Source organism: Colias philodice, chromosome 3 (assembly GCF_061535455.1).
Source record: "Colias philodice isolate Cphi_HAF_F1 chromosome 3, ilColPhil1 Martin Lab GWU primary, whole genome shotgun sequence".
Classification (NCBI taxonomy): Eukaryota; Metazoa; Arthropoda; class Insecta; order Lepidoptera; family Pieridae; genus Colias; species Colias philodice.
Window position 1 is genome coordinate 1,412,116 of NC_143088.1, and position 27,563 is coordinate 1,439,678.

General features: G+C 32.6%; 3 protein-coding genes and 1 long non-coding RNA gene across 5 annotated transcripts; 2 read left to right on the top strand and 2 right to left on the bottom strand.

Annotated features, from left to right (window-relative positions):
- Positions 1-294: 294 nt before the first annotated feature.
- Nubpl (NUBP iron-sulfur cluster assembly factor, mitochondrial) lies at positions 295-3,689 on the bottom strand. Of its 2 annotated transcripts, XM_089712859.1 has the most exons (6): positions 3,671-3,689; positions 3,408-3,528; positions 3,105-3,276; positions 2,427-2,592; positions 1,545-1,729; positions 295-1,277 (listed from the first exon to the last, which is right to left on the bottom strand). In XM_089712859.1, the coding sequence occupies exons 2-6, from the start codon at positions 3,462-3,464 to the stop codon at positions 907-909; spliced, it is 951 nt and encodes a 316-aa protein (XP_089568985.1). In that variant the 5' UTR covers positions 3,465-3,528; positions 3,671-3,689; the 3' UTR covers positions 295-906. The 2 variants fall into 2 exon arrangements, with proteins under 2 accessions (XP_089568985.1, XP_089568977.1); XM_089712851.1 differs by lacking the exon at positions 3,671-3,689 and having other exon boundaries at positions 3,408-3,657.
- A 243-nt stretch (positions 3,690-3,932) lies between these two features.
- LOC149489371 (uncharacterized) lies at positions 3,933-7,730 on the top strand. Its single transcript, XM_089712778.1, has 8 exons — positions 3,933-4,174; positions 4,314-4,610; positions 5,024-5,179; positions 5,413-5,501; positions 5,978-6,097; positions 6,388-6,489; positions 6,924-6,993; positions 7,360-7,730. Exons 1-8 carry the CDS (start codon positions 4,052-4,054, stop codon positions 7,534-7,536), a joined length of 1,134 nt encoding a protein of 377 aa, XP_089568904.1. The 5' UTR covers positions 3,933-4,051; the 3' UTR covers positions 7,537-7,730.
- A 920-nt stretch (positions 7,731-8,650) lies between these two features.
- Positions 8,651-27,129, top strand: Mvb12 (multivesicular body subunit 12-like Mvb12). The gene is made up of 6 exons (XM_089712805.1): positions 8,651-9,003; positions 14,172-14,497; positions 21,728-21,947; positions 23,234-23,353; positions 24,208-24,586; positions 24,825-27,129. The coding sequence occupies exons 2-6, from the start codon at positions 14,287-14,289 to the stop codon at positions 24,909-24,911; spliced, it is 1,017 nt and encodes a 338-aa protein (XP_089568931.1). The 5' UTR covers positions 8,651-9,003; positions 14,172-14,286; the 3' UTR covers positions 24,912-27,129.
- On the bottom strand, positions 18,452-20,826 carry LOC149489373 (uncharacterized). The gene is made up of 2 exons (XR_016317944.1): positions 20,711-20,826; positions 18,452-18,854 (listed from the first exon to the last, which is right to left on the bottom strand). It is a non-coding gene; the product is annotated as an uncharacterized LOC149489373 (long non-coding RNA).
- Positions 27,130-27,563: the final 434 nt, after the last annotated feature.

Below are 27,563 nucleotides of genomic sequence, written 5' to 3' on the forward strand. Positions count from 1 at the left end.
AGATGTGACGGTCTTTTGTTAGTTTTATGAGGTGTGGTAGGTTGTGATTTTTTTTTAATGATTTCAATGTGTTGTGTAGTTGGTCTTTGTTTATTGCATAATTTTTTATTACAAATATAGTTTATTGGACATACACGAGACTTCATTTATATGATTCATTAATAAATTAAAAATAATATGCCTTTTGTAATCATAACGACTTTATTTGCAAGTATTAAATTGCGCGCAATCTAATCAATAAGTTTTTACAAATTTATTATATAATTATATTATCTATCGAAACGGCGTAAATGGCTAGTGCGGTTTGTAACACGCGTTCAGTGTTAACATTTTGACAATCATAACTTTTAAGTATGTAGCAATGATCCTATTTGTTTTATATATTTCTGTGTGTTTTTAACGTTTCTTTCTTGTTATAAATTCACGTTTTTTTATTCTCATATGTGGCCTTTGCTTGTCTCGTTAAATTATAATGTACTTCGACACAATTTTTTTTGCTTTGACTTGTTATACCTTTTTCTGAATGTTCTAAATGAAATATAAGTTTGTATGTAGAATGCACTAATTCAAATCTAAGACACACATATTCATTCCGAATTCACTAACGGCAGTAATGTTATTGTACTTATCTCAAAGTCGTGATTTACTTTCGCCACTTATGTTGAAAATTTTAAAATTATATAACCTTAAATGTACATATTTAAAAGATAAAATATTTTTATAGTATTTTTATTTTGTTGTTTTCCGTTACGTCCATAGGACTCCCTTTCATTGACGCATTTAACAGGGATAGCTGAATGCCATAGTGTGTAATGTATAAGTCAGACAACATCTTTTATATAACAGATTTATTTGTAAAATATATCATAATAAACACAATTTCAACAACTACACATTTTTCATTCACTACTTAGAAGCGGTTGCTTCTGCATTTTCCTTATCGGATATATATTTGAAGACTGTATTGGCTAGGTGTCTATATTTCTCAGCGTGGATGCTATCTGGGAGGGCATAGATGGCTGGTTTCCCGCTATTTATGCATTCAGACATGTCTGGATCGACCTCGAAGCTCTCTATGATCTCAAGGCCCATTTCTTTGGCTGTCTGTTTCGTTTCGTTGCCGAATATGAAGTTTCGAGTGCCGCAGTTGGGACAAATTGCATGAGACATGTTTTCGACTAGACCAATGATAGGAACTTTGAGCTTTTCAAACATATTCAAACCGCGTTTTGTTACTTGTAGCGCTGCTGATTGAGGCGTCGTCACTACGATGGCCCCTGTAAAATTTATATTCTCTTGGAAATTATTGAAATATATAAAAAAATAAATGCTTATAATTTTTTTACCTTTCACTTTTTTGTACAATTTTTTTCAATATAAAGGCAGAAAACCACATACCATTCACAAAAGATCATTTTTTGTAAATAAAAAAAATCGCATATTACAAATTGAAAATATTGTTTTCTTAATTTCTTGTTCTGTTAAATCCTGGACACTTGTATTTTACCAAAATCTACCAGCTTCAAGTAGATATAAAAACTCACCATCAATAGGCAAGTTTTGTGCGAGTGAGAGATGCGTGTCCCCCGTCCCCGGGGGCGTGTCCACCACCAGACAGTCCAACGGTCCCCACGCTACGTTCCTCGTGAGCCTCTCCAGCGCCTGCATCACCATGAGACCTCGCCACACTACTGCATTCTCCCCAGATACCAGCAAACCCATTGACATGCTGAATAAACAATACAATTTAATATTTTTGGTAGTATATCATCAATTTGGATAAATACAAATTTTTAAAGAATGGAAAATATTCATTCACGAGGCGGGATTCGAGGATTCAGACAGAACACGCGGGTTTGAATCTCACCTCGTAATCGAATTTTTTCTATTTTAAAAATTTATTATAGCCTTTGTTCATATTCCCTAGAAAACAAAAATTGTAGGAAGAATGATCTACAGAATCAAAAACTGAAATTGCTCATTGAGTGAAAAATTAGCTCACGTCATGGTCACAGGTCGTAATTCGTGTTTTTCGGCTCTTATGAAAACTCATGATAGCTGTGTGTCGTGGCGACATTCATTGGAAGACAAGGTGTCGTGGCAATGAAGACAAGCCATGAAAATATGTGAACATTAAGTGTTTGTTTCTTGAAATCTACACCTTCCTTACTCCTCTACTATTTGCAAGCAGTAAGCAGTATTGTGTTTAAGATATATTTAAGTACATATTCAAATACATAATTATATGTATAGGAAATTTTTTCTATATTAAAATAAAATACTACTGTTTTATAAGAGAAAGTAGGGTTTGTAAGTCGAGACTTTTGTCTTTCCATGCATTTTGACAGTAACATTGCTCAAGATTCATATAAATTGTCTTATTATTTTGTAATAAATTCAAAACATTTTATAATTATTTCACTCACCACTTAACACCATAGTTCAATAGCGGCTCGATCAGATTATCATCATTGAGCATCGGCTCTCCATTGATATTCATCATGAGAGGCACAGATGGACCAAACACATCTGCATCCAGCAGCCCTATCTCTTTATCTGGCTCTATGACTTTCATTGCACATGCGAGATTCACTGAAATAAAAAGTACACTATAGGTATTTGATGTATATTCTGGTTCGGGTTAATAGAAAATTTTATTTCAAGCTTTGGTTTAAAAATTTTCTAAATGTGCAAAATTTGTGTTACAAGTCTTTCTTCTCTCTATTTTAACATGAATTTATACTGAATGTATTTCCTCTTATTTTCTTATTCAAATGAAATAAAATGATGCTTTGCAAAAGTTTACAAAATATGTTATCAGTTGCATAAGACTCATGTTTATAAAGTGTGAGAATTATATGATTATTTATGTTTACTTTGCAACTGGAAAATTTTACATGAAAGGCCGAGTTGCTTATACTCCTTATTTTGATCCCAGTTAGACAAGCAAGGCAATTAAAAGCAATTGGAAATTATTTATATGATTTATTGAAGCAGTGTAATAATATTAATTATTTGCATATAGAGATTTAAGTTTATAAGAGGAACAATAAATACCTATTTTTCACATGAAAAGCTATGTAGGTTTACTTCATCGTACTCACCAGCTGTAGTAGTTTTTCCTACACCGCCTTTTCCAGAAGCTACCAAAATAATGCTTTTTACTCCAGGTAATGGCTTCTTCTCTGGCAAGCCTTTGGCCATGACTTTAGCTCTGTGTTCATTGATATTAGCCTTATCATGTTGTAGCCTTATTGTATGAGACAGTGGTGCAAACTGAAATAACGATATAAATATAACGGTACTAAAATAAAATATCAAGCGTAATAGATTTCGATCAAGTTGAAAGAAGCACGAAGTCAATTCAATTAACTATTTGAATACATAGAAAGACGTTTAGTACTTACAGTATTTAAATTTGAAATGAAGCCATGTATTTTGGGTAAAATTCTTTGTATATTCATTTCAATATAATGTATTAATATGTTTCACCAGTTACCATCAGCTTTTGCGCAAATCCTACAAGTACTGGGAAGACAGTTCAAAAGGAATGTTAATCTTTATATGTATATTATCGCCAAATATTTAATTAAATTAAACTAATCTAATATACTTATTTATAACTTAGTCCTAATAAATATTTAATACATTTGGACTATATATGTAATACCTATCAATTGACATCAGCTGGCATTGACTTTATTGATGACATTGATGTTGAACGTGATAAGCGGTCCTTTTCACACGATCATGTTTAAAGATATAATATACGCATTTCAAATTATAATTTACACATATTTCCTTATGAATTTTATGAAAATATAGTGTGCAATAAAATAAATATGTGATATTTATAGCTAAATGACAGTATACTTTGTTTATTTAAAGTAAATTTTCGTTTATTTAGTTTATTGCTGAATTTGACAGAACTAAGCATGGAACGAAACATAACTGTCATGTGCGGTGTGTTATGTGTATTTTTTCCTTGCGACAAATTTCGAATTTTTATAGAATTTCTTTCGACATAGGATAAGCAATCGTCGATGTGACCATGGCGATTTGCTTACGCACATTTTCACACAAAATATTGCCTATAAATGGCATCGTTACGACCAAAAATCATTCCAACCGCTTATCCCGGAAAATCCCTGTCCGGACGCAATTTCTGGAAGATGTAAGAATATTTTAAGATAATTTTGTTATTTGGATTACTTTTCTTTAAAATTTACAATAATCATGAAGTAAATTGCATATATTATACATATATATGACCTCGAGAAAATAATATAATGTGCACCTATATTTATTTTCAGTTTCTGAAACGACGTATATCGAGTTGTCAGCTTGCACCTCAAAGTACAGTAGATTATAATATAGACGATATTTATTTTCAAGAAGTAGCCGTATCAAATAGTTTGAGTAAACAGAATGAAAGTCTAAAACTAACCTTTATTGAGACGCCAGATGGGGTAAAAATTGATGAACTTGGTATTAAGTCTGTGAACATTATGGGAGATGATTATGTGGAACCAAAAAGGTTGCCAACATGTTTGAATCGTCTGCCTGCAATTAATATGAACTGTATTGATTTTACTAAATATTCTGGAGAGGTAAGCTGTTTTTTATGAACAATTGAATAGCTTCTGTATTTACAAAATAATCTTGTAATAGCTGCTACTTTCAAGGTAGCCTCCACAATTACATTGCCAAAGTATGTTCTATTGTAACCCTTAATTGCAACATAAAGCATAAACTTAATGTATATTGATCCATATTCACTACATAGTATAAAACAAAGTCGCTTTCTCTGTCCCTATGTCCCTTTGTATGCTTAAATCTTTAAAACTACGTAACGGATTTTGATGTGTTTTTTTTTAAAGATAGAGTGATTCAAAAAGAAGGTTTTAGTATATAATTTATAAGGTTTTAGACAAAGCGGGCGAAGCTGCGGGCGGTAAGCTAGTATACATACATATTTATTTGCCAATGTACACTAATATACAGTATTTAATAAAATTCTCAGGACCTAGAACCAACATGTCTATCAGACTTTGAAAGGAATGCTGTAGCGTTTTGCCAAGGACCTGTATCACCAGCTCCCGCTAATCAAAATTTAAGTGAAGAGGGGAAACCCAGTGAGGAACAGTTGATGAAAATCTATCATGTTTTATCTACAAATGTAAGAATTTATACTTGGATATGTTAAAAAAATCAGTAGGGTTTATAATTAAGACCACTATTTCATAAAAAAATGAGTCTGTTATATTATTGAGCAACAAAAAGACAAAAAATGTAACATTTTAAAATACCTAATTCTGAATTAAATCTTGTATCAATGTTAAATTCGATTTTTCAGTTTTATATTTTTCATTTTTTATTTCAACAAATCAAGTTATTGATATCCTCTTTCAGATGCCAGAATTATTCTTCAAAACATTGGATTACACTATTTATCATCCAAATTTAGTATTTGTTAACAATATTAGGGGTATGACAACTGTGTAAGTAAAAATATTTGTGTTAACAACATATAATGATGAAATTGATATTTTTGGTTTTATGGCATTCAAATGCTTTATAAATATAAATTTATAAAGAATAGAAAAAATTGAATATCTCGAGTGGCCGAGTTGGTCAGGCATCCGCCACGGAATGGCGCGAAAGGATGGGGGTTCGAGTCCCGCCTCATGATCGAATTTTTTCTATTCTTTATAAATTTATATAACATATAGGTAATGATATTTAAGATCATATATTAGATCAAGATAGAATTATTTTATTATAATAACATCATCAAGTTGCTTTATCTAGGGCAACACTTCGCAAGGATTCAGAGGAAAATGGCGAGCATTTCAAATTTCAATGATAAACAATACAAGTTTTTTCACACCTAAAAATAGCTTAATTAGACATACATTTTTATCTTTAAAAATTAAATTATGATTGATTAATACAGTTTTAAATAACTTTATTTCAGAGGATTAATTCACTATGTTAAGCAAGTTGCACTGCTGCGCACAGTGGGCCACATTAAGTTTGCCTATGTCAAGTTTGAAGTTCTCAAAATCACCGCCCATCCAGAGGATTCCACTATCAAGTAAGTTTTTTTTTTTTAATTTATAAAAAAAATTGTTGGGCTTGAAGTCTTATACTGATGATGTTTTTACTTTTTATAATATTTGCAACTAAATTACTAAATTTGAATGTTTATAATTTCTTTAGCAAACATTTATATTCAAAGCAAATAGTGAAAATATTTGGACCCAAGCTGGTAACACAAATTTGCGCCCATCGCGATCAAAATCTTACGGGAATACAAATTATTGTAAATTAAAAAAAAATTTTTTTTGAAGAATTTTTTTTTTTAATACTTTATGCTCTTTACAGAATGAGATGGCGCATCAGCGGTATTTCCGGACTGAAAGTGTTTTTCATGTTTTGGAAATACAAGCTCTGGAATTTGAAAGAAGCATTTCGTGATCAAGAAATGTCAGTACACTTTACTTTTTACAATTTCTTAATTGAATGTCTATAAATATCTATTAAATTATTTAGAATGATAATATCAGTTGTGTAATGTGTTACATAATACATTCAATACATGCCAAGATAATTCTATATAAATAATAATGTCATAATACTGTGAGCCAGATGTTACTGAGTTCTTTAAATTTTTAAAAGATTTTCACTATCTATAATACTATCTATACTAATATTATAAAGAGGAAAGGTTTGTAATTATGTATGTATGTATGGTTTTCACGCATAAACTACTGGACCGATTTTGATGAAATTTGGCACAGACAATCTTTAGACCCTGAGAAAGAACATAGGCTACCTTTTATTGCGAAATATGTACCACGGGCGAAGCCGGGGCGGACCGCTATTATAATTTCAATTCATAATTATATTTTTATTTCTAGGTGGTATGATGGATTTTCAACATTCTATGTTGGTTCAGATGGTCTCGTCTACAAGCACGTAGCTGATAAAGTAAGTTGTAAACATTTTAATACTTCAAGGATATTTATTCAAATATAAGTGATTTAACCTAACTTATTGGAACTGTAAGAATATCCAATTTGTTTTTTCTTCATTTAATTGAATTTAAAATATATAAAACCAGCTGTATCCCGCGTTTTTATCCGCAGTGCTCTGCTCCTGTTGATCTTAGCATGATGATATATATAGCCTATAAGCCTTCCTTCATAAATGGGCTGTCTAACACCAAAAGATTTTTTGAAATCGGTCCAGTAGTTCCTGAGATTAGCGCGTTCAAACAAACTAGATTTTCAGCTTTATAATATTAGTATAGATCATTCCCTAATTAAAAAAGTAAAATCTGTATTTTTATTTCAGGTAATGCCAGACCAAGACACGATTATAGACGATGAGGAAAAGGCGCCAATCGCCGCCAAACTAGCGCTATTAGTTGGCCTCATCCCACGCAACTATTTATCAGATGTTACGCCCTACTTCACGACTTCATCTGGCACCACAGATCAAACAATTTTGCCCTTTAAAGTCCTAGAATAGACAATTTTGTAGTTTTTTTAGGCCATGTATTCATTGGGTGACATTTGTCCTGTCAAAGTTACTACTTGTGTAGATTTTTGTTAGTTTTCGTTATAATAAAATAAGGCTCACAAAATATTGGTTATATGTTATATTTAAATAAGTTGCAAATGTTGCCAAGTGTGTATATGACCTTGAATTATGAATTGTTAATTTATTTTTTGTTTAATTGGCAATGTCAGTACAGTATTTGCTCGCTACAAACTATTTTATTACTTAATGCTAATTTATGCGATTTATTGGGCAAATTATGCTTCTCAGTGTGTCAGGTTGTATATTATCTAGTTAATTATTGTGAACGCCTTATTGTTTATATACATGTTATCTAATGTAATAAATAATGATAATATTAATTTGCGACTTTATTTTAATGCATCCAGATTAACTACATAAACCTTTAATACCACCTCTATACTAATATTATAAAGCTGAAGAGTTTGTTTGTTTGAACGCGCTAATCTAATGAACTACTGGTCCGACTTGAAAAATTATTTCGATGTTAGATAGCTCATTTATCGAGGAAGGCTGTAGCCTATAGGCTATAATATATAATATCACCACGCTAAGACCAACAAGATCGGAGCAATGCGGGTAAAACCGCGAGGCACAGCTAGTAATTATTAAAACTAATGCAGAGCGCATTATAGTAAAATATGTGGAAATTTCATTTTTCGACATGTATATCAACATTTCAAACCAATTTTTTCCTGTGTTTAGGAAATAAAGAAGTATTATTTCATCACAAAAATTATAGCTCTTTTTACAGGTTTGAGAAGCCGTTTTGTACAATTCATGCATGGATAAACAAGTTTTATTATCAGCAAGATTCAGATCAATACCAAACGGCGCGGGTGGTTGTAATCAACGATGCAGATTATTCACTGAAAAAAAGTAATTGAAATAAATTATACACCTTGCAACAGAAATTAAAGGATTTTTTAAACATTTCGTTTCCAATTTTCGTGAGCTGTGTTTAATCTGTGTAGTGTAGATCTCCGGCATCCGAGCCGGCATCTGTGTTCGGCATTCTATATTTGTCTATGGAAGTTTGGAATTTGTATTTTCGTGTATTTTGTACTGCGAGTGCGAGATTTGGCATTTTGGCATTTGGTTTCAGTATCGTGTTGGATTGTGTTGTTTCTTCGGTTTGTGATTGATACTTCAACAGAAAAGTAATAAAATGGAAAACGATCAATAGTAATTTGTTTCTCGTAATTGTAAAGTTTATAAAAACATTACATCAGTGAAATTTGCAGTGTATTTTTGTGTTATCGACACAGCTGATAATTTGTTTGTGACTGCTTATGAATAATAATTATAGCCAGTGAAATATCTTACAAGATTGTATGCACATATAAATATTAAATCATTGGAATTTCCAATTGGTCTCTAATCTCTATCGAGTGAAACGCCAATGTTGTGACCACGGTGAGTTATCATTTTAACCCTACAATAATGTTAGTGAACTATCAGACGGGGTCATTGTTCCTGACAAAACGCTTATGAACAATTGGTTTAATTGAAGTTAAGAGTAAAGATGCAGTTAGATGCGTTCGATTATATCCGTGGTACCCTTTACGAAATTGCTTGATGGAGTTTTGCCAAGGCTTTCGTCACACACACCGAAATACTCTCGTCTCGATTTTGAATGAAACACGTAACAAAGATGTTTACGCTGATTAGGACGTGATGTTTGATTGTAACAAAAGCTTGATAACTCGATAATCTGTAACATTTTATATTGATTGAATTTGTTATTATAATTCCATGAGATAAGTTTAATTCACAATAAAGGATTTGGTAAAATACAAATTTTGAGAAAACTTAATCATTGACATTTTCACAAAATTAAACTTTTAGTAAAACAACCCATAGATTTAGATTTTTTTTTCTTAATTTTTTTCTGTAAAGCAACAGTATTTTTATTTAACATTATATGAAACAATCTTAAAACTTTAATGAAAATATTAAAGTTTCAAATTTAACTACTTAAGTGGGCAGTAAATACAGTTAGTGTGAGTAATGCTTTATCTAGGTTGCTTTACAATTAGCACATTGTATCGACTCCTTTGTGGGGTTTCTTTGCTAATGCTGAGATGTGTTAAAAGTTTAAAGTATAACTTTTCATTTATTTATTTTATTTTATTTATTTATTTTTACATACATAGATTCCTTACAGCTATTTGTATTACAATATTTATAATTAACTTTAACTAAACAATACGCCAATAAAAAGGAATACCAATAATAAGACAATTAATGTGACAGTAGTTTTACATTAATTATAACAATGACAAAGTGGAAAAAATTAATATATATTTTTTTTTTTGGACATGGTATACAAAAAAGAGGAAAACGTACCCATTATAGAATGTTTGGTATGGATGTGTGAGTGTGTGTACTGTGTGTGTAGTGTATAATGGTGTAGTGTGGTGAGAATGTGTATGGTAAACTAAGAAATTATTGAATTGGTGATGTCTGTTACTGCTTTTTTAAAACTGTTACGGGAGAGATGAAATATGTCAACACTTGAAAATTTCTTGTTGTAAATATCAGGTAGACGGAAGAGTGTAGAATTTTGCAGGTGTTTGGTTGAAGCGAGGGGAACCTTTAATAGTTGGCAATGCCTTGTTCGTAATGACGGTGCTTGTAGTGATATATTACCGAGAATATTTGGACAGTCCAGTCTATTACGCATTATGTCATAAAGCAGCATCATGTCGATAATATCTCTCCGTTGTTCGAGTGTATTGATCCTTTGGAGAGAGCATCCTTCAAGGTAATTAGCACAAGAGGTCTTCGATATAAAATTAAGTTTCCTAATAAATATTTTTTGAATATTCTCCAAGCGGTCAATATAACAGCGATAAGAGGGACGCCAGATCGGACTCGCAAATTCTAGTACGCTTCGCACATACGAAAAATACAGCACTTTTAAACATAAGATATCTGTGAATGCATCACAAGTCCGAAGTATGAAACCTAAATTTTTGTACGCTTTTTGTATAATAAATTCAACATGATCGTTATGCGTAAGTTTAATGTCATGAATAACACCCAAGTCTCTAACCTGTGTTGTTCTTTCGAGTGATACATTGTTTAGCTTGTAATTGAAATTAATGACATCCTTTTTTTTCCGGGTAAAAGTAATTAATTGGCATTTGCTAATATTAATAGATATTTTATTAGTTTTGTAATACAGTGTCAGTCGATCGAGATCGCCTTGCAGCTTAATACATAAATTTACAACTTAAAGATTAAAAAATATTAAAAAGGAATTAAACAATAAAGTTTTAACATGAACTTGTAACAGTCAATATTTGTTTAAAACTTTTGAGATCTTTTGAATGCTTTTATTATTGATAATACCTATGTAAAAGAGTATTTTATCAAGCCTAATTGTCTCAAAGACATAGGTTGCATACATAATACATACATCAGTACTCTCACATACATAATATTTGTAAACATTAACATAACCAAATAATATATTAGTAGGTATCAACAAAGACCCAATTTAATTTCATACAGTATTTATTAACCAACTTTAAAAGGAGGAGGTTATTTTTTAAATTAAGACCACAATCATCTATTATAAAGAAGATGCATATTCACATAATACAGTAGAATCCGTTTATTATGACTCCGCCTATATTGACCAACCGGTTATTATGACGTAATTGCACTACGAAGTTTGGTTTTCATATAAAATTCTTTATAAAAAGTCGGATATATTGACTTCCCTTACAGTGACATGCCGCTTATTATGACCCATTTTTAATAAATTATGTCTGGTTATAATGACCGAAGTGACATTATCACGATTTGTTAACAACAATATTGAAAATGATAATTTGACCATATCTATCTATACACAATAGTATTAGAGACTGTTTTTACAATAAAATGAAAAAACAAAAGCAGACAAAAATTACAGTGTACTTACAGTAAAAATACACTTGTATGTGTTATTCTAATAATCGGCTGATTACGTGCAATTTTGATTTTGATTTAATATGTCGCTATACATATGCAAGTATACTATGTTTCTGTATTAAAATACTTAAATACATACATATTTACATAAAAAAGATTTTTCATTTCACATAACGCTTTGTATGACGTCCGCTTATTATGACGTGTTTGTCGATTCCCTTCGATGTCATTATAAACGGATTCCACTGTATCCTGATATTATTGAGTTAATTTTTTTATTTTATTTTATTTTTATTTAGTAGAGAAAATAATTAAACATATGCCTAAGAAGAGCAGGATTCAAATTATAATTAAAATTCTCCACAGTAATAAGAGAAACAAAGTTTTCATTGTTCTAAAGCAAACAATGGATGATGTTTTATTTTTTCATTGATTCTAATGAGGACCCTTGTGGGATGTAGTATTTTGTTTGAACATTCAATTCATTCAATTGGTTTTTTCTTCTTGTACTCAATTTACTAGTCTGGATTGGTATAACATTAAATTTATTTGTTTTTTCTATACAAAGTTTTCTATAAAAAAGCACTGAATAGTTTTCAATAGTGTTTGAATTGAGTAGTGATTCTTATGCTAAAGGCATATGTTCATATGTTTTTTATTAGGAAATATTATTATTAAAGTAAGTGATTTATTAAATGTGTTTGTATTTGGTTGGAAAGTTGTTTGAACAGCATGAATTGAAACATATGTAGGGGATTAGTTAGTTAGGTGGGCTAATTTTAAGGACAATTTATTTTCAATATATTTATGCACCCAACTCACTTTTACCAATAATTCCCAAACCATCAGATATTCTCAAGTGACACATTACATTATCTGCGAAATATTGAGTAGATTATAAGATATAGCAATCACCCTCTGGCTACCAAGAGACGGCAAAAGAAGCAGGGGTCGCCAAGTTAGAAGATGGGAAGATGACTTGAAACAGACTGCGGGACCATTTTGGATGAGAGTAGCAAGGGACAGGTCACATTGGAAAGAATTGGAGGAGGCCTATGCCAAAAGGCACACCGAACTTAGGGACCTCTTGTAACCCTATGTTTAGGAATAAAAGGCTATATTATAAGATATAGCAAACTTATTAAGAATTTAAAGCTGGCATAGAATTGTCATTAGGTTATCTTAAATGAAAAGAAATTCTTAGTTGAGTCATTAAGATTAATGTATACTCAATAAAATGACTCAGTAATATCCACAATGATTCAAACTTCCTACAACATGTATTTTCAAATAACATATATCTTTACAAGTTGTTAATTATGTAATTACTGTTCAAGATAAGGCAATTAAGAATACACCATGAAAACCAGCTTAATTCGGAGGTCATTGCCTCCTTACTGAGGTAAAAAAGGTTGGCCCTATTATTTATGAGTTGTACAGGGAATAATATAGGAATTAATGTTCAAATTTTGTTCAATTGTATGGATATAAAAAACCGGCCAAGTGCGAGTCGGGCTCGCGCACAAAGGGTTCCGTAGCAGCAAATATAATAAATTACAGTTAAATCAACCTATCTCAAAAACTATAAGAGATACTTTGATCAAACCAAAAATCGTTGAAAGAGTTAATTAGCATGCATCACCTCTATTTTTTTTAGAATTTTATACCCCGTAGTTATAAAAATAGAGGGGGGGGGACATACTTTTTACGACTTTGAGAGCTGATATCTCAAAAACCGTTCACTTTAAGAAAAATGTTTTTTAGAAAACTTTATATCATTTTAAAAGACCTTTCCATTGATACCCCACACGGGTATGTACATCGAAAAAAAAAATTTCATCCCTCAGTTACATGTATGGGGGGCCCCACCCCCAATTCTTTTTTTTACTATTTAGTGTCATATTTTTGTAGCGGTTCATACAACACATATTCCCATCAAATTTCATCACTGTAGTACTTATAGTTTCCGAGTAAATCGGCTGTGACAGACGGACAGACGGACAGACGGACAGACGGACATGACGAAACTATAAGGGTTCCGTTTTTGCCATTTTGGCTACGGAACCCTAAAAATAATATTGTAATTTGCAATTATAAATTGGGAAAAGTCACCAAAACAAAATTTTATAGCACTTTCATTTTTACATTTCTTTATTTTATTAAAGTAAGTTTGATGTACTACCCGTTCGCTTCGAGTTGGCCGTCGATGACCGTTACAAAATGATGTCACAGGCTCATCGACTGGTACCGTTGACAAAAAAAATAATAACACTCCGAAAAATAAAATAACAAAAACAGTTTGTATAATTACTTACTTCAGCGATTTCCTCGCTAATAGCAGTAAAAAAATATACCTATAAAACTTAACAATAATAAACTTAACAAAACGATCAAATAACATAACCAAAAACAACGGGAGCGATATTAGTGACGAACGGGCGCACGTGATTGCGTTACTGACGGTACTAGCAGGGTCCGTCTAGGAGTGCGGTGCGGTGAAGCGGGAAGGGTGGGAGCGGCCAACTCGAAGCGAACGGGTAGTAGAACACCTTCATGACACCTTCATTTACACTTAACTTTCACGTTTACCGAAAAATACATTTTTTTGTCACAAGATATACTTCAATTCAAACACTAAAATAAACTTTACATTTTTACAGGTACTCCGTACGTCAGCTGCATACTCCAATCCATAACATAAATGTCCCCAATCCCACCACTATAAAAGTTTTTCAAGTGTCATAGTGTCAGTGCAAGTGTTACTATGTTGTGAAGATGTCGAAAGTGCTATCAGCGCTCGGCGGGGCGCTCCCGGACGAGCGTCCTCTACTCTCGCTCCAGATCGTGGAGAGCGTGGCCAAGTGTCCTACGGGATACTGGCCGGTGAGCCGCACGTACGATGAGGACGCTGATGCTGGTCTCCTGCGGCAGACAGGCTTGTTTGGGAAGAAGCCGAGCCATTATATTTGTTTGTCGAAGTCTGAGGGTGAGTTTGGTGTCTTTTTTATTATGTAAACAAGTTATTGCTATGTAGAATACTAGTACGAGCGTAGCAGCTAGTGTGTCCCTAAAGAAAATCGATCAGTGAAACAGATATAATTATATATAATTCATCTGCCCCTTACCCCACTACGGGACATGGGACTTCACTTTTGAATATCTATTTTGAATATTTAGAAACAATACCGAAGATACTACGAAATAATTTGTACCCATATTACTGATATACTTACTTTCATATTTTGTGACTACAAATACCTATTTGGTTTCTCAGATAAATTGTATGTTCAATGACTGTTATGAGAAATATTCATCTATTAGTGCTGCTTCAGTAGTTTTCTTAGAACTGCATTGCAGATATTTAATAAATGTCGTGCACCAAGATCTTACGTAGGTACCTTACATAGTTATATAATTGCCATTTGCCACTTTAATATCGCATCGATTCTGCGTCAGTTTGTATGTGATAATCTTAGAGTAACGACATAATAATTCCACTAATACATTATGCAAATATTGACTAAATTTAGTATAGTATTTGTTCATGAATCTAATCTCCTGAATGCTTTTACGACGTATACTGCGCTATTGTGAAAAGTTTTTAATGTATGTTTGAATTCCTAAATTGTTTGAAAACTACGAGCCGTTGTTATTATGGTAATCTCCTGGAATAAATGTAATTTCGTTTTAACGAGATTCTGCATGCGTATTGCGAAATCGAAGGGCAATTTTCCAAATTTGTAGATATAATTTCCAACGATTGTCGTTCTCTACGACGTTGCATTCACCGTTCAAATGTTGATGTATAGTGCATGGATATGATAAGATTTAAGAACTTCATTATGATAAGTATTCACCGGTGATCTCACTTTTATCCGGACTAATTAACTAATTTATTCCGGCGACTAATTTAATCGGGTCATACCATTGTGCGATGGTAGGATTTCACTAATTTCCTATGGTTACATCTTCAGGTCTTCCAAGGAGAGTATAAAAAATTCTATTAACAAAGTTTTGTACTCGCTCCGTATGCTGAAATTTAATTTCAGCCCATACATTACGCAAGTAAATAAAAATTGTTTACTAACGTAACCGTTGAAATGGGTTATTTTTGTTGTTGTTTTACGACTCGTTCAAGTATCGAGTTTAATGTAGGCGCCTGAAAGATAAACGCGTTTTGTATCGATATTACATACTGTGTACAATGTATTGAACACTAATTTACGATTGATTTAGTTCTAAAGTTAGTTTGTTTAACGGTTACGTTGTCTATAGACCTATGGATGTAAAAATAAGTCTAATGCATTAAGTAATATAGAGGAGCAGGGACTATTGTGACGCGCTGAAGTGGCAGATACATCCGGTACCAATAAAATCACCTTTGCATGAATAGCTATTGTTAAGGATAATTTAGTATCTTTTTGATAAGGGAATTCTCTCTGTGGAATGCTCTGATATTCTGGTATTTCCCCGTATAAATTAACGTTTTCCTTTTCTTTGTGGAAAGCGAGCGAGCGTTATTTTTACTCTGTGGTGTCAATATACACCGAAATTTGTTTGCTAAACTTAAACAAGGAAGGTCTTTAGTCCCCTTTTAGCCATAATATAAATAGAATACCTAATATTGATCACGTCTTTATGTATTAGGTACTAGGATTTCTAGCTAGGATTTCTATCGTATCTTCTACTATCGTCTTCCATCTTCGGCCCGCTTCGGGTGTTTTATCTCAGATAATTTTTAAAATATTCACGGCTAATAGAGCGAAGTATAGAGTCAAACATAAAATAATGTTTGTGGATGCAATAATATCTAGACCAGACTATCTTCGAAGGCTTTGTCATGCAAATTATGGACGACCGGGAAACGACCGAGTAACATGCATGTTGAATCCTACTTATTAGTTAATTCTTATACAATGCAAGTAGATTAAGACTAATTCAGAGCCATTGTAATGCAATTTTGAGTTAAAAACAGTTTCCTTTGTGATTTGATAATTTATCCTGTATACTTTTATACAGTATGGTATGGTACCTACATAATAATAATACCCAGGAATAATAATCAACACTATCTTCTACAAAGCCTTAGTGTTATTATTTTATAAGATTAAAATAAATGTGGTCTTTGATGACTTAATTTTCCCTATTAACGTTAATTTTCTCCCTATTTACCGAATAAATATCAAGGATAAAATTCGAAGTGATTTTCTAAGCCTAAGTATTAACTCAATTATATGAAAGCAATTTACCAAGTGAAGCTTGTAAGTTAATAAACTTACAAGTAATTTAAGACTAATGTAATCTGCTTAGAAGCGAATCTAGCAAAAGAAAGCTGCTTACGAAACCTTATACGTTTTGATAAGTCTAATTTGTGTGTAAATTGTAAGCTGAGTATTGAGCAGGCTCTACTTTCATCAGCCTATAGTCTGGAGGATTACATTATTACGTCATGGGAATAGATCGGTGACAATGCAAATTGCTATTACCTATAATCTATATTATACGTTAGAAAAGTCTAACGAAATTTGTGGCTGTAAGTATATGTTTAACGGTGCAACGGTGCATAGATCAAACAAATATAGAGCTAGAGCGAAGAATGCTCTTGCATTATTTCGTGTAAACGAAAACTCGTATTCAGTGTTGTTCAGTATTAGAATTTAGAACATTGCATAGACAACGCACTAAGAACAATAACGAATTTTACATAGTGGGGTTAGAATGAGCATTCGCTCGTTTGATCTAAATGCACTGTAAAACAATGTCGAGTTAGTTACATCATGTCAACATCATGTTCATGTAGGTATAATGTAATGATTTTGACCGATTGATTTGTTGGATTCACTAAATTATAAAAGTTATGCATGATGAAAAATGTATAATTAATAATGTACCTAGTTACCTACTCAGAATTTTATCTTCGCTTCGCGTTTAATATTTTTGTAGTAACTATTTCGTAATTGATGTTTTAGGTATATTGTTATGGCTAAAATTTGTATATATAACCATATTGTTTTTTACTGCTAAGAAGGATTTCCTTAAAAAAATAAATATTTTTCACAAATTTTTCACGCTAACAGAAAATATTTTTAAACGTGCACGTAGGTATGTTGTGAGCTCAAATAAATGATTCATGTATTTTTATTTGATGATATTATGACTGTCATGTCGAGATTTTTGTCGACTCTAGCGGCTTGTAGAGAACGTTGGCAATTTACTTATCGATCATCACAGTTAGTTAGTCTAGACGTCCGATTTCCTTTGTCTCCTAAATGCTTCACTTGTATATGTTTTTTTAAGTTAATTAATAACATGAAGTAATATAGAGGTCCTATAAATGAGACAATTTGAAGTATAGTATAGGTACTTACTAGAGATGATTTTGAAATACGCCAAAGAATAATACATTTAAGAAGATGTTGACCTTGGTAAAGTTATTGGTTAGTTTTGGCACGAACGACAGTTTTTAGTGACAGTACTTCTACTTAACTAACTACCTATTTAACTATTTGAATAAAATATTTATTTCTTCATATTGGGATAATTGGGATAATCTTTCACAATTTCAACTTCCTGCCTATAATTATTTACAATATAACTCGTATTTGAAAATAGGCATATGTGAAAGTAAATGTAATATTTTTAATACTCTCTAATGCTTTTGCTAGCGGATACGTTATTTGGCCAATATTAAACCAAAGTAAAGTTTTATTCTTAACAAAACTGCAGAAAATAATATAGATAAAAATGTCGGCATTGCATAAAGTGGATAATAGGTGTAACGAAAAGTACTAGTTACCAATTTTACACCGAATAAAACGATTACTATGATAAATCAATGAATGGCAGTGATATTGCTCTCGGAACCGGTGACCGTGGCGGCCTTATTATACTGTTTTATTGGTTGGCACATGATCGTTTGAATATCCTTCTAGATGATTAATTTAGGCCCTTCGCTCATGGAGCTACTCAAAAATGACTGAACTAATCAGTAATTACGATTACAAACCAGTTACAAATTGTATCTCGCATACAACGCTACTCAAGTTATAAGGTTTCAGTCACTTGTCAATGTTTGCTCGTTCATTTTTAGGCCCTTCGCTCATGGAGCTACTCAAAAAGAACTAGTCACAAACTCAAATTACTAACGAGTTGCCTGAGCGTCACAGCCCATACATGTTCTATGGAGATTCGCACACTACGCAACTAGTTACTAACTGGTGAGTAACGCGTTAGCAACCAATCACGCGCGACGCGTCGTGCCGGTCTCCACGCTACTGGTTTCCCGATTTTCCTTGCTTTTTATGATAAAAATGAACGAGCAAACATTGACAAGTGACTGAAACCTTATAACTTGAGTAGCGTTGTATGCGAGATTATAGTTGTAAAAAACCCGTTAGCTACCGTTATTTAACTAAATTTTTGGTTAGCTACCAATAAAGTGCGGTAAATAACGGTTAGTTATCCCACTGCGACCTATAAAAATGGTACTGTGTTTTGTTTTTTTGTAAGTCACTTAACGTAAACTATACACAATTTAAGTATCTAAAATATTCATACTACAAACCTATACCTATAATTAATAGACCGGACTCAGTGGAGTTTCGTTTGCAAAAATAGCGGACCTAAATCTGACTTCTGATATATATTGTATAGATCCCTGACATCCTATAGACAGATGTTGCCAACCAGTTTTGTGGTCCCCATCCCCCCACCCCGGTAATTAGGTAAATATGGCATACAAATAAAAAAATAAAAATTTCCAAAACATGCCGTGTGGGATATCAAATGAAAGATCTTATTGAGTAGATCACGAATATATAGCATACTATAACATTTCTTACACTTACTCTAAGATTTTTTGGAAAATTTACGAAAATGCTCCATTTTTGAGTCAACTTTTAATCACTATAGATTGAAATCGGCTAGCTGGCAATTGGCATCACCGCGTAACATGCAACGCGCATTTCAAGCCACTAGCGCCATCTAATGGAGCTTATTAACCGTAAAAAGCAAAAAACGGTTAATTAACCGTTAATAACGAAAAATGCGTTTTTAACCGCACGGTTAAAATAGTTAATAACCGGCTTTACATCTATGTGCGAGATACAATTTGTAACTGGTTTGTAATCGTAATTACTGATTAGTTCAGTCATTTTTGAGTAGCTCCATGAGCGAAGGGCCTTATCATAAAAAACAAAGAAACTCGGGAAACCAGTAGCGTGGAGACCGGCACGACGCGTCGCGCGTGATTGGTTGCTAATAGGCATGGGCGTTGAATCAACGGACTAGTTAAATTAACCGTCTATGTACACTCAACGATTCGACTAGTCCATCGTTCATCAACGGACTAGTTGAATTCAACGACTAAACAAAAGAGTCGAAACGCTCGTCAACGCGTCCGCGACGGTTAACGCTTCGACGTGGCCGTATAATAGTCCACCGTAGACGGATAAACGACTCGTCGTAGACGGCTCGTCAGTCGACACGTTTGTATCAACTACCAACTTGCGACGCGACGCGTCGCGAGTTGATAGTTCAATATTTTTACCGTTAATTCCGTTTGACTTTTAATGAGATTACTATGATCAATGCTCGAAATATTGAAAAAAAAGGAGATTAATTTGTATTAATTTGATATTATTGAATTGTCTTAAAAATCTAAGATATTTTTTTTTATTCAGTTAATTTATTATATATCATAAGGATTACCTACCTATAATAATATATTGAATAATGTTAAAATATCGACTATAACTAACGACTTAAAACGACAAGTTAAAACATAAACAAAAACTTGGTAATAGATAGGTAATATAAATATATAATTGTTAAAAAACAGCTCTGACTTTTTCTTTACTAGAGACAACCCTGACATTGAATTCTTTGAAAATCTATAATTCGTAATAACTCCGTGGTAAGAATGTGGAATTTTACATATAGAGTGTAGACCTCAGTTCAAGGTCACGAACGTTCGATTACCAATACCGTCGCGCGTCGGTCGACCGTGTCAATTCGTTTCAGTTTACACATCGACTAGTCGAAGATTTTAACTAGTTGATCGACTAGTTGATGAACGACATTTAACGGTCTAGTCTCGTTGATGAAAAATGCGTCGACGACCCATTCCTAGTTGCTAACGCGTTACTCACCAGTTAGTAACGTTAACGGTAGTAGTAACGACGCGACTAGTTACTGAAACCTTATAACTTGAGTAGCGTTGTATGCGAGATACAATTTGTAACTGGTTTGTAATCGTAATTACTGATTAGTTCAGTCATTTTTGAGTAGCTCCATGAGCGAAGGGCCTTACAGTTGATAAATAGTTGAATAGACAGTTACTGACTCAATTTGTAATATTCTGTGGGTTTCTATGAGGTGACTCATGATTTGGTTTTCTTATAACTGAAGATTGATTTCCACAAATAAAAAATTAAATAGTACCAACGAAACACGTAAATTTAAATATTGTTTTTAATAATTAATTGAGCAAAGGCTTTTATTTCTCGAGCTGTAGAGCGCTCTTGACATAACTCGAAGTGAATCAAGACTCAAGAGTATGTAAGCTCTTGTAAGCTCTTTACATGCAAACATTATTAATTCTTAATTCTTCTTATTTTCAACATTCAGTAATAAAGCAATTAATGCAACTAACACACGGAGGTGTGTCTATAGAGATAACACTGACTATAAAGACGGTAGAGTTCTAATACAGTTTGTCGTCGTCGTATATGTGTACGATTTTAGTTCAAGTAAAAGTTTGCTTTCCCTACCATATTTAGGTCATTTAGTAGACCTTAATGTTTATCCAATACTTCGCATTATGTCCTGACGTGCTATGGTCTAAATATGTAGATTTTCATTTCATGCTGCAACTGGGTTCGATGTAAATATGAAAAATTGAAATGTAATAAAGTGTAAAATTGGCATGATTTGAAAAGACCAACGTGCTTGCTTGATTTGCTTTCCGATTATTTTATATATACATAATAACATAATGCTTTCCGGACCTGTGGTAAATATTAATCTTACTAGTTAGTATTACGATGACGCAAATGCGTTGCTAAAATAAGTCCAATTGAATCAAAAATTGAGTTTGAAACCAAATGTCCATTTACTCGGGTCTCAGGTGTGCTCTGTTACTTAAAGATGCAAGGTTAACACAGAATTTTGCATTCTATCATGTTAGTGTAATATTATCAAATGTTCCTGTACCCAGGTGTACCGGGCTACGTGATGGATGGCGTAGTGGTCCTGGGCGAGCGTGAAGCCACGCCAGCCGGGTACAGCGTGGCGGGGCGCGCGGGCAAGCGGCGGTTGTGCACGCGCGTGTCGCGGGTGGGCACCGCACCCGCGCCTGCCGCACCCGCGCCGCCCGTCACTGACGTCATCGTGTGCTCGCGTATGAGGACCGCGCCGCAGGGGTTCCTGCTAGCTGGGTGAGTGGCTAGAACTGTAAGAAAGGCCGGAGTGTGGTAATTGGACGGTGTTGTCGTCCTGGGCGAGCGTGAAGCGACCCCCGTTTAATTGGCAAAACTACAAGTATGGCAGGAGTTTGGTTATCTTCTGTATAAATGCTAATGAGAGAGACATTTTTGTTGTGTATGAGAATGCTGATGTCTAAAATAGGGAAGAGAATTGGGACTATTTTCTATATCATGATTTATAGCAGAGCAATTCATGTCTAGAGAAAATGCTGAAATATTAAATGAACTTAAGAATAATCTAGAATGTATAAGAAAAACAGAATAATTCGTCTCCAGCAAAAAATAAAAATATTAAGTTCTGCTTAGATATGTTTTATTGAACGCGATTATAAAAGACCGGAGCTGAGACTTATCTTCAAACGTACCTTATTCCAAGTATTAAAACTCTATTATAGGTATAATCATGTTCTTAGAAATCACAACTTGCTTGGACACTATAAATTTGATGGATATGGTAATAAAAGTTTCAATGATAATTTTTAATGTCTTTTAATTTTTTTTTTAATTGTTGCCCTGACTTTATCTATAAAGGTCTAATTATAATTTTCTATATCACTTTCCTTTCGCACAGTGATAGTTGTTTTATCAGATGCGGATAACTAGTCATCGAAGTAACTTCCTAGTTTGTAAACGAGACCCTTTAGACCCCTAGTAATTTAATATCAAACTATCATGTTACATGTTAGTCGTAGTATAATAGTCTCTATGCTATCGGTTGCTAAGAGTGAGCAAATAACATGTTTCTGTTTAATAATATTGATAATGACCATTCCGAGCGTAATTATAGTAGAAATAAGAATTAAAATTATCGAGAAAGGTTCAGACTCTGTAGTCTGTACGATTCTTTATCAGTCTTTCTCGGTGACATTCTGAATACCGTTTTAGAAGTATAACGATATACTGCATTTAACATTTTATACATTGAAATATTGAAGTAGAACTAATAATTGACCTTTATAAAAAAAATTGAACTACATATTTTTACTAGAAGAAAAAGGAATCATAACCAATGAGTCAGTTTTAAAACTTAAACACTATACGTTTGTACGATTTTAGAAAATAGCAGTTTAAGGATACCATTTTTGTATAAAACTTATATTTTCTACTATACTCAGTAGAGTTGCAGTAGTGCAGTAGCACTCTACTACTACTCGTCTACTCTACTTTTTCAGTTTGCATTGTAGTTTTTAACTGTTAGTTAGTAGTGTTTCGTACACTAATCTAAATAAAATTTGCAGCGAAATAAACGGCAAAGTGGTCTGCTATAAAGTGAGCGGCGGCAGCGGGGAGACGTCGCCCACACACCACTCGGAGTACGAGAATGTCATATCCAACATCACACCTGAAGCCAATAGAAGGTAACTTTAAATGTTCTTATATACTGTTGGTTAGAGCTTTTAATGTCTATTTTACATGTATATAGTATGGCGTAACGGCCTTTATGCATTGGCAAGATTGGACAGAATGTTAAATTCCGATCAATGAGTAACTTACAGTAATTCTAACACAACCACTAGTCTATTCTTTTATAATGACTTATTTGTAGCTCTGCTAACTTGTTTATAAAATATATGTGTAAATAATAATGACTGCTAATGGCTAGTGTAACGGATTACAGTGTTAGGTTATTTTAGTCCTTCGAGCCGGATCTGTCTTACATGGATAGAAGAATTTTGTGTAAGGTGTAAGCGATGAATTAATTTCCTAATGTATTCTGTTTTCAGTGCGGCCTCCACAAAATTCAAACATTTCAAATTGTTATGGCACGGATGTTCAGGGTACTGTGTAGTGTTGTGTGCTGTGATCGTGTGTTACTAATAAATAACTCAAATTGTATGTAAAAAAGATGATGTCTTGAATACGACTGCAGTTCGTCGTGATATCATATGTTTATATTATCCGCAATAATTTATTATAGGTCTTCATGGATCTTTTTTAAAATGCTTTGCAATATTTTCCATTCTCATAAATATGCATACTTCTATGAATTAACTATATAATATAAACATCGCGTTTGGAATGAAATATATTAGTAATTCTGGAAATTAACTCTGTCATCGTGTTCGGAATGAAATAGGAATTTAGTTGTTCAACTTCATTTTTGCTGTAAAAATAACATTACAAAGTTCATTATTTTATTTGCCTGAAATTTTTAATCTATACCAGAATCGAAAATTGCTTCCAAGTACACCAGCAAACTATTCCATTACAGATTAAGGCCCGTCCCCGAGCGACCACCGAAACTGTCCCCTCTCGTCACAGAATTGAACAACTTGAACCTCAAATCGCCAAGCACTTACCCGAAAATTGAGGAGTTCACCACCGACCATGATTACGAAGCCCTAAGTCCGTCTTACAATTTGAAGCCGGCTAGGCCTGCGCCCAGACCACCGAAGTCCCCAATACCCTGCTTAGTGGGTAGTCCGGGGGTAAATTCTCCCAATTCTCCCCATTCCCCGCATGGAAGGAAGAAAGGCCCCGCGCCGTTGCCACGGGTTACCAACTACCAGACGCTTGGAGGGTATAATGGCTTAGAGGGAGTGCCGTTTGTACTGAATTCGAAGTTGAGAGGGCTGCCCAGTGATGCTTTGGTGAGTTATAAAAGACTTTATGAGCAGACTATTTGCATTGATTTGTTTTATTTGTATTCTATTTTTTTTTCTTTTTGCATATTGGATATGCCTTAAATTCTTCATTTTTTGTTTTAAATTGACCTTTAACTCAATTTTTTTTTGGTTGATATGATAGTGAGTTTTCATTATTTTTTTACTGGACTATAGAGACGGATAAAAATCATAATAATGTTTTTTTTTTTTCATTTTATTTCAGGGTCAAATACCAGTAATAACGAAACGTTCTCGTTTCGACCTAGACAGAGATTACGCTTACACGTTCACTGTGGAGCGGCAGACGTGAGACTAATATATAATTATTAAATTTTGAATGTATTTCTGGCTTATAGATTTTTTCTGAATTATTTGTCAATATCCTCCAGAAAAATAAGTATTTTATGGATACAAAAGAAATTCTTTAGTTTTACAAAAATAAATGCACACTTCTCGTACAATAGTATTGAATAATTTTGTTACGCAATGTCGTATTTATCTGTTTTTCATAAATACATGTTTTTTTTATGTTTATAGAACATTTTTATTGTTTAAAGTTGTGTAGTTTTCTGCATTCCTGTTATGAAATGGTGATCAGAATATTATATGAAATAATAGTAATTGTTAACTTTTTAAAATAAAAACTTCGCCTTATTTTATTTTTTAATCGATAGTCAATAATACAACATGTATGTCACAATGTAATACTCAGTTTGAAAAATGTTTATGTGAATTAAAATTGGCTTATTTTTAAGCATTAAAGTAAAAAATCGTGTTGGGAATGATATTATGGAAACGGAATTTTTTAATAGTTTCTGAATTAGGTTATAAAGTTGGTTAGTTTCCAACGATGTATGTTGACGTATTTAATCTTGTATTAAGTTTTTCTTGCCATACGTCAAAAATATTATGTCTGGAAACCCTAAAAGTAATACATATATTGGTAGATTTCTCTTAAAATAAAATTAACTTCATGATAATCTAATGCAAATATAATTGGTCAATAATTATATTATTTATTATTGAATAAGATTTTTTTAAACATATCGTGTTATAGGTACTGCAGGGTCCAGCAAATGTGATTATATACGGAGTGAGCGATAAGACTGACGGTTGCTAATGTAAAGTGATTGAAATTTCAATAGCTCGGTGTTACCATCTCACGGACTTTTCTTAAAATTAAATGACTTTTTAATCTGTGCTTAGGGCTCTATCATGGTTTGTAACAAAGTGTGCTTATTCTGATTATTCTTTATATATTTCATATAAAATCGACCCTATATCCTTTGCGAGCTTTCAATGGTTTTCAATGGTGTTTGTAACTTTTTTATACGCTACTGTCCCGTCCATATTTTTTGAATAATGAAATTTCTCAGTCGGCTTCACAGTTTTTTTTAATATATAAAAACGAAAAACGAAATATTTGCTATCATTTATTTTGCACGTACGGGAGCAGTTGTTAGAGTGGACTCTAATTTCTACTATAATGTAGACTTTTTTGGTATTTTTACGAAATTCTTAGTTGTATGTGAGAACTATAATTTTATTAAACGTGCCAATTTAAGAGTAGTCATAGTGGTATCTAATAAAATGATTCTGATTCAAATAAATTTCCATTTAGGGCTGATTTTCAATCCTTGGTTAAAACTTATTCGTCGAATAACGTATTAAACTACCATTTCAAAAATGTATTCTAATTGTCCGTATTTGACAGTTTACAGGTGACATTTTAATATGTTTGTGTAATACTTTATTGGACGGATAAATTTTAACCAAGGATTAAAAAATCGGCTCTTATAAGACAGAATAAACCAACACGAATAGTTAAGATTTAATGTAATGTAAAAGGTAAAAAGCCAGCCAATTTTGTTCCTAGTCAACTCGATATAAATAAAATACAATAAAACGGTAACGTTTTTAGGATGGTAACACTTACGAAAAATTTTGCAATTTCTCGTCATCAGTTCACACTTCAAGCTTCACATTCAGCTCAAATGTACGAACGTTGTATTATACCTTTTTATACAAATATTTTAGTTGTATGATATTGAAAGAAATTATGGATAATATTTTTCATGTTTTTATGATTATGGCTTTTTATTTGGCGCATGTTAGGGTTAATTTTACAGCTATTTTATATTATCTAAGAAGCATATCCAATATTAGCAATGATTTCCGTGTCTATCGTGGTGCGCACTTTACAGTACGAATTAATTAATTATTATATACAAGGAAGTTAAATAAAATATAACATTGGGTTGTGATCACATTGCCCAAGTACGCTCTTTTCTGTGCTCTGTAAATTTGTCAATTTTTTGTACATATCTATTGTATTAGCTATATTTTTTGTATTAGACAAATATTATTTTTACATTTTTCTTATAATGATGTGACGATATTCGTTGAATAGGAGTGAATTATTTCATCGACATTTAATTTTATTAGCTGTAATTAGCTTGTATGAGATGTAACCAATAGGAGCTCATATGTTGATGCAAGTTACTGTGAACTGGCAATACTTTTAATATTATGGAATAAAATAGAATTTAAATGTACTTATTTGTTAAATACGTTTATCTGATAAAATTAATCTCAAGGAAAATTAAAAAAGTTAAAAGTATAATCAGTTCACAGACACATTGTTACCTAACGAAATAAATATTATACTGAAATCTAGGAATAAAAAGTATAGCTATCTAGCATCTGTTCACAAGTTACTCGATTCTATACTGTAATGACCTGTTTATGAAATTATTTGTAAATATTTTATATCGAACCGTTATGTTATTAGAATACGCTTGTAATGAATTGTATCTCATAATTTTGTTTAGAAATTAACAGAAAATATAAATTATTGAATTTGTACACACTCGTTTTATTTTTTACCACTCCTCTAGTTTGTAAGATCTATCAAAGTTTTAAAGAAATCTATTGCTCTTCACCTTTATCAAAAATTTAATTT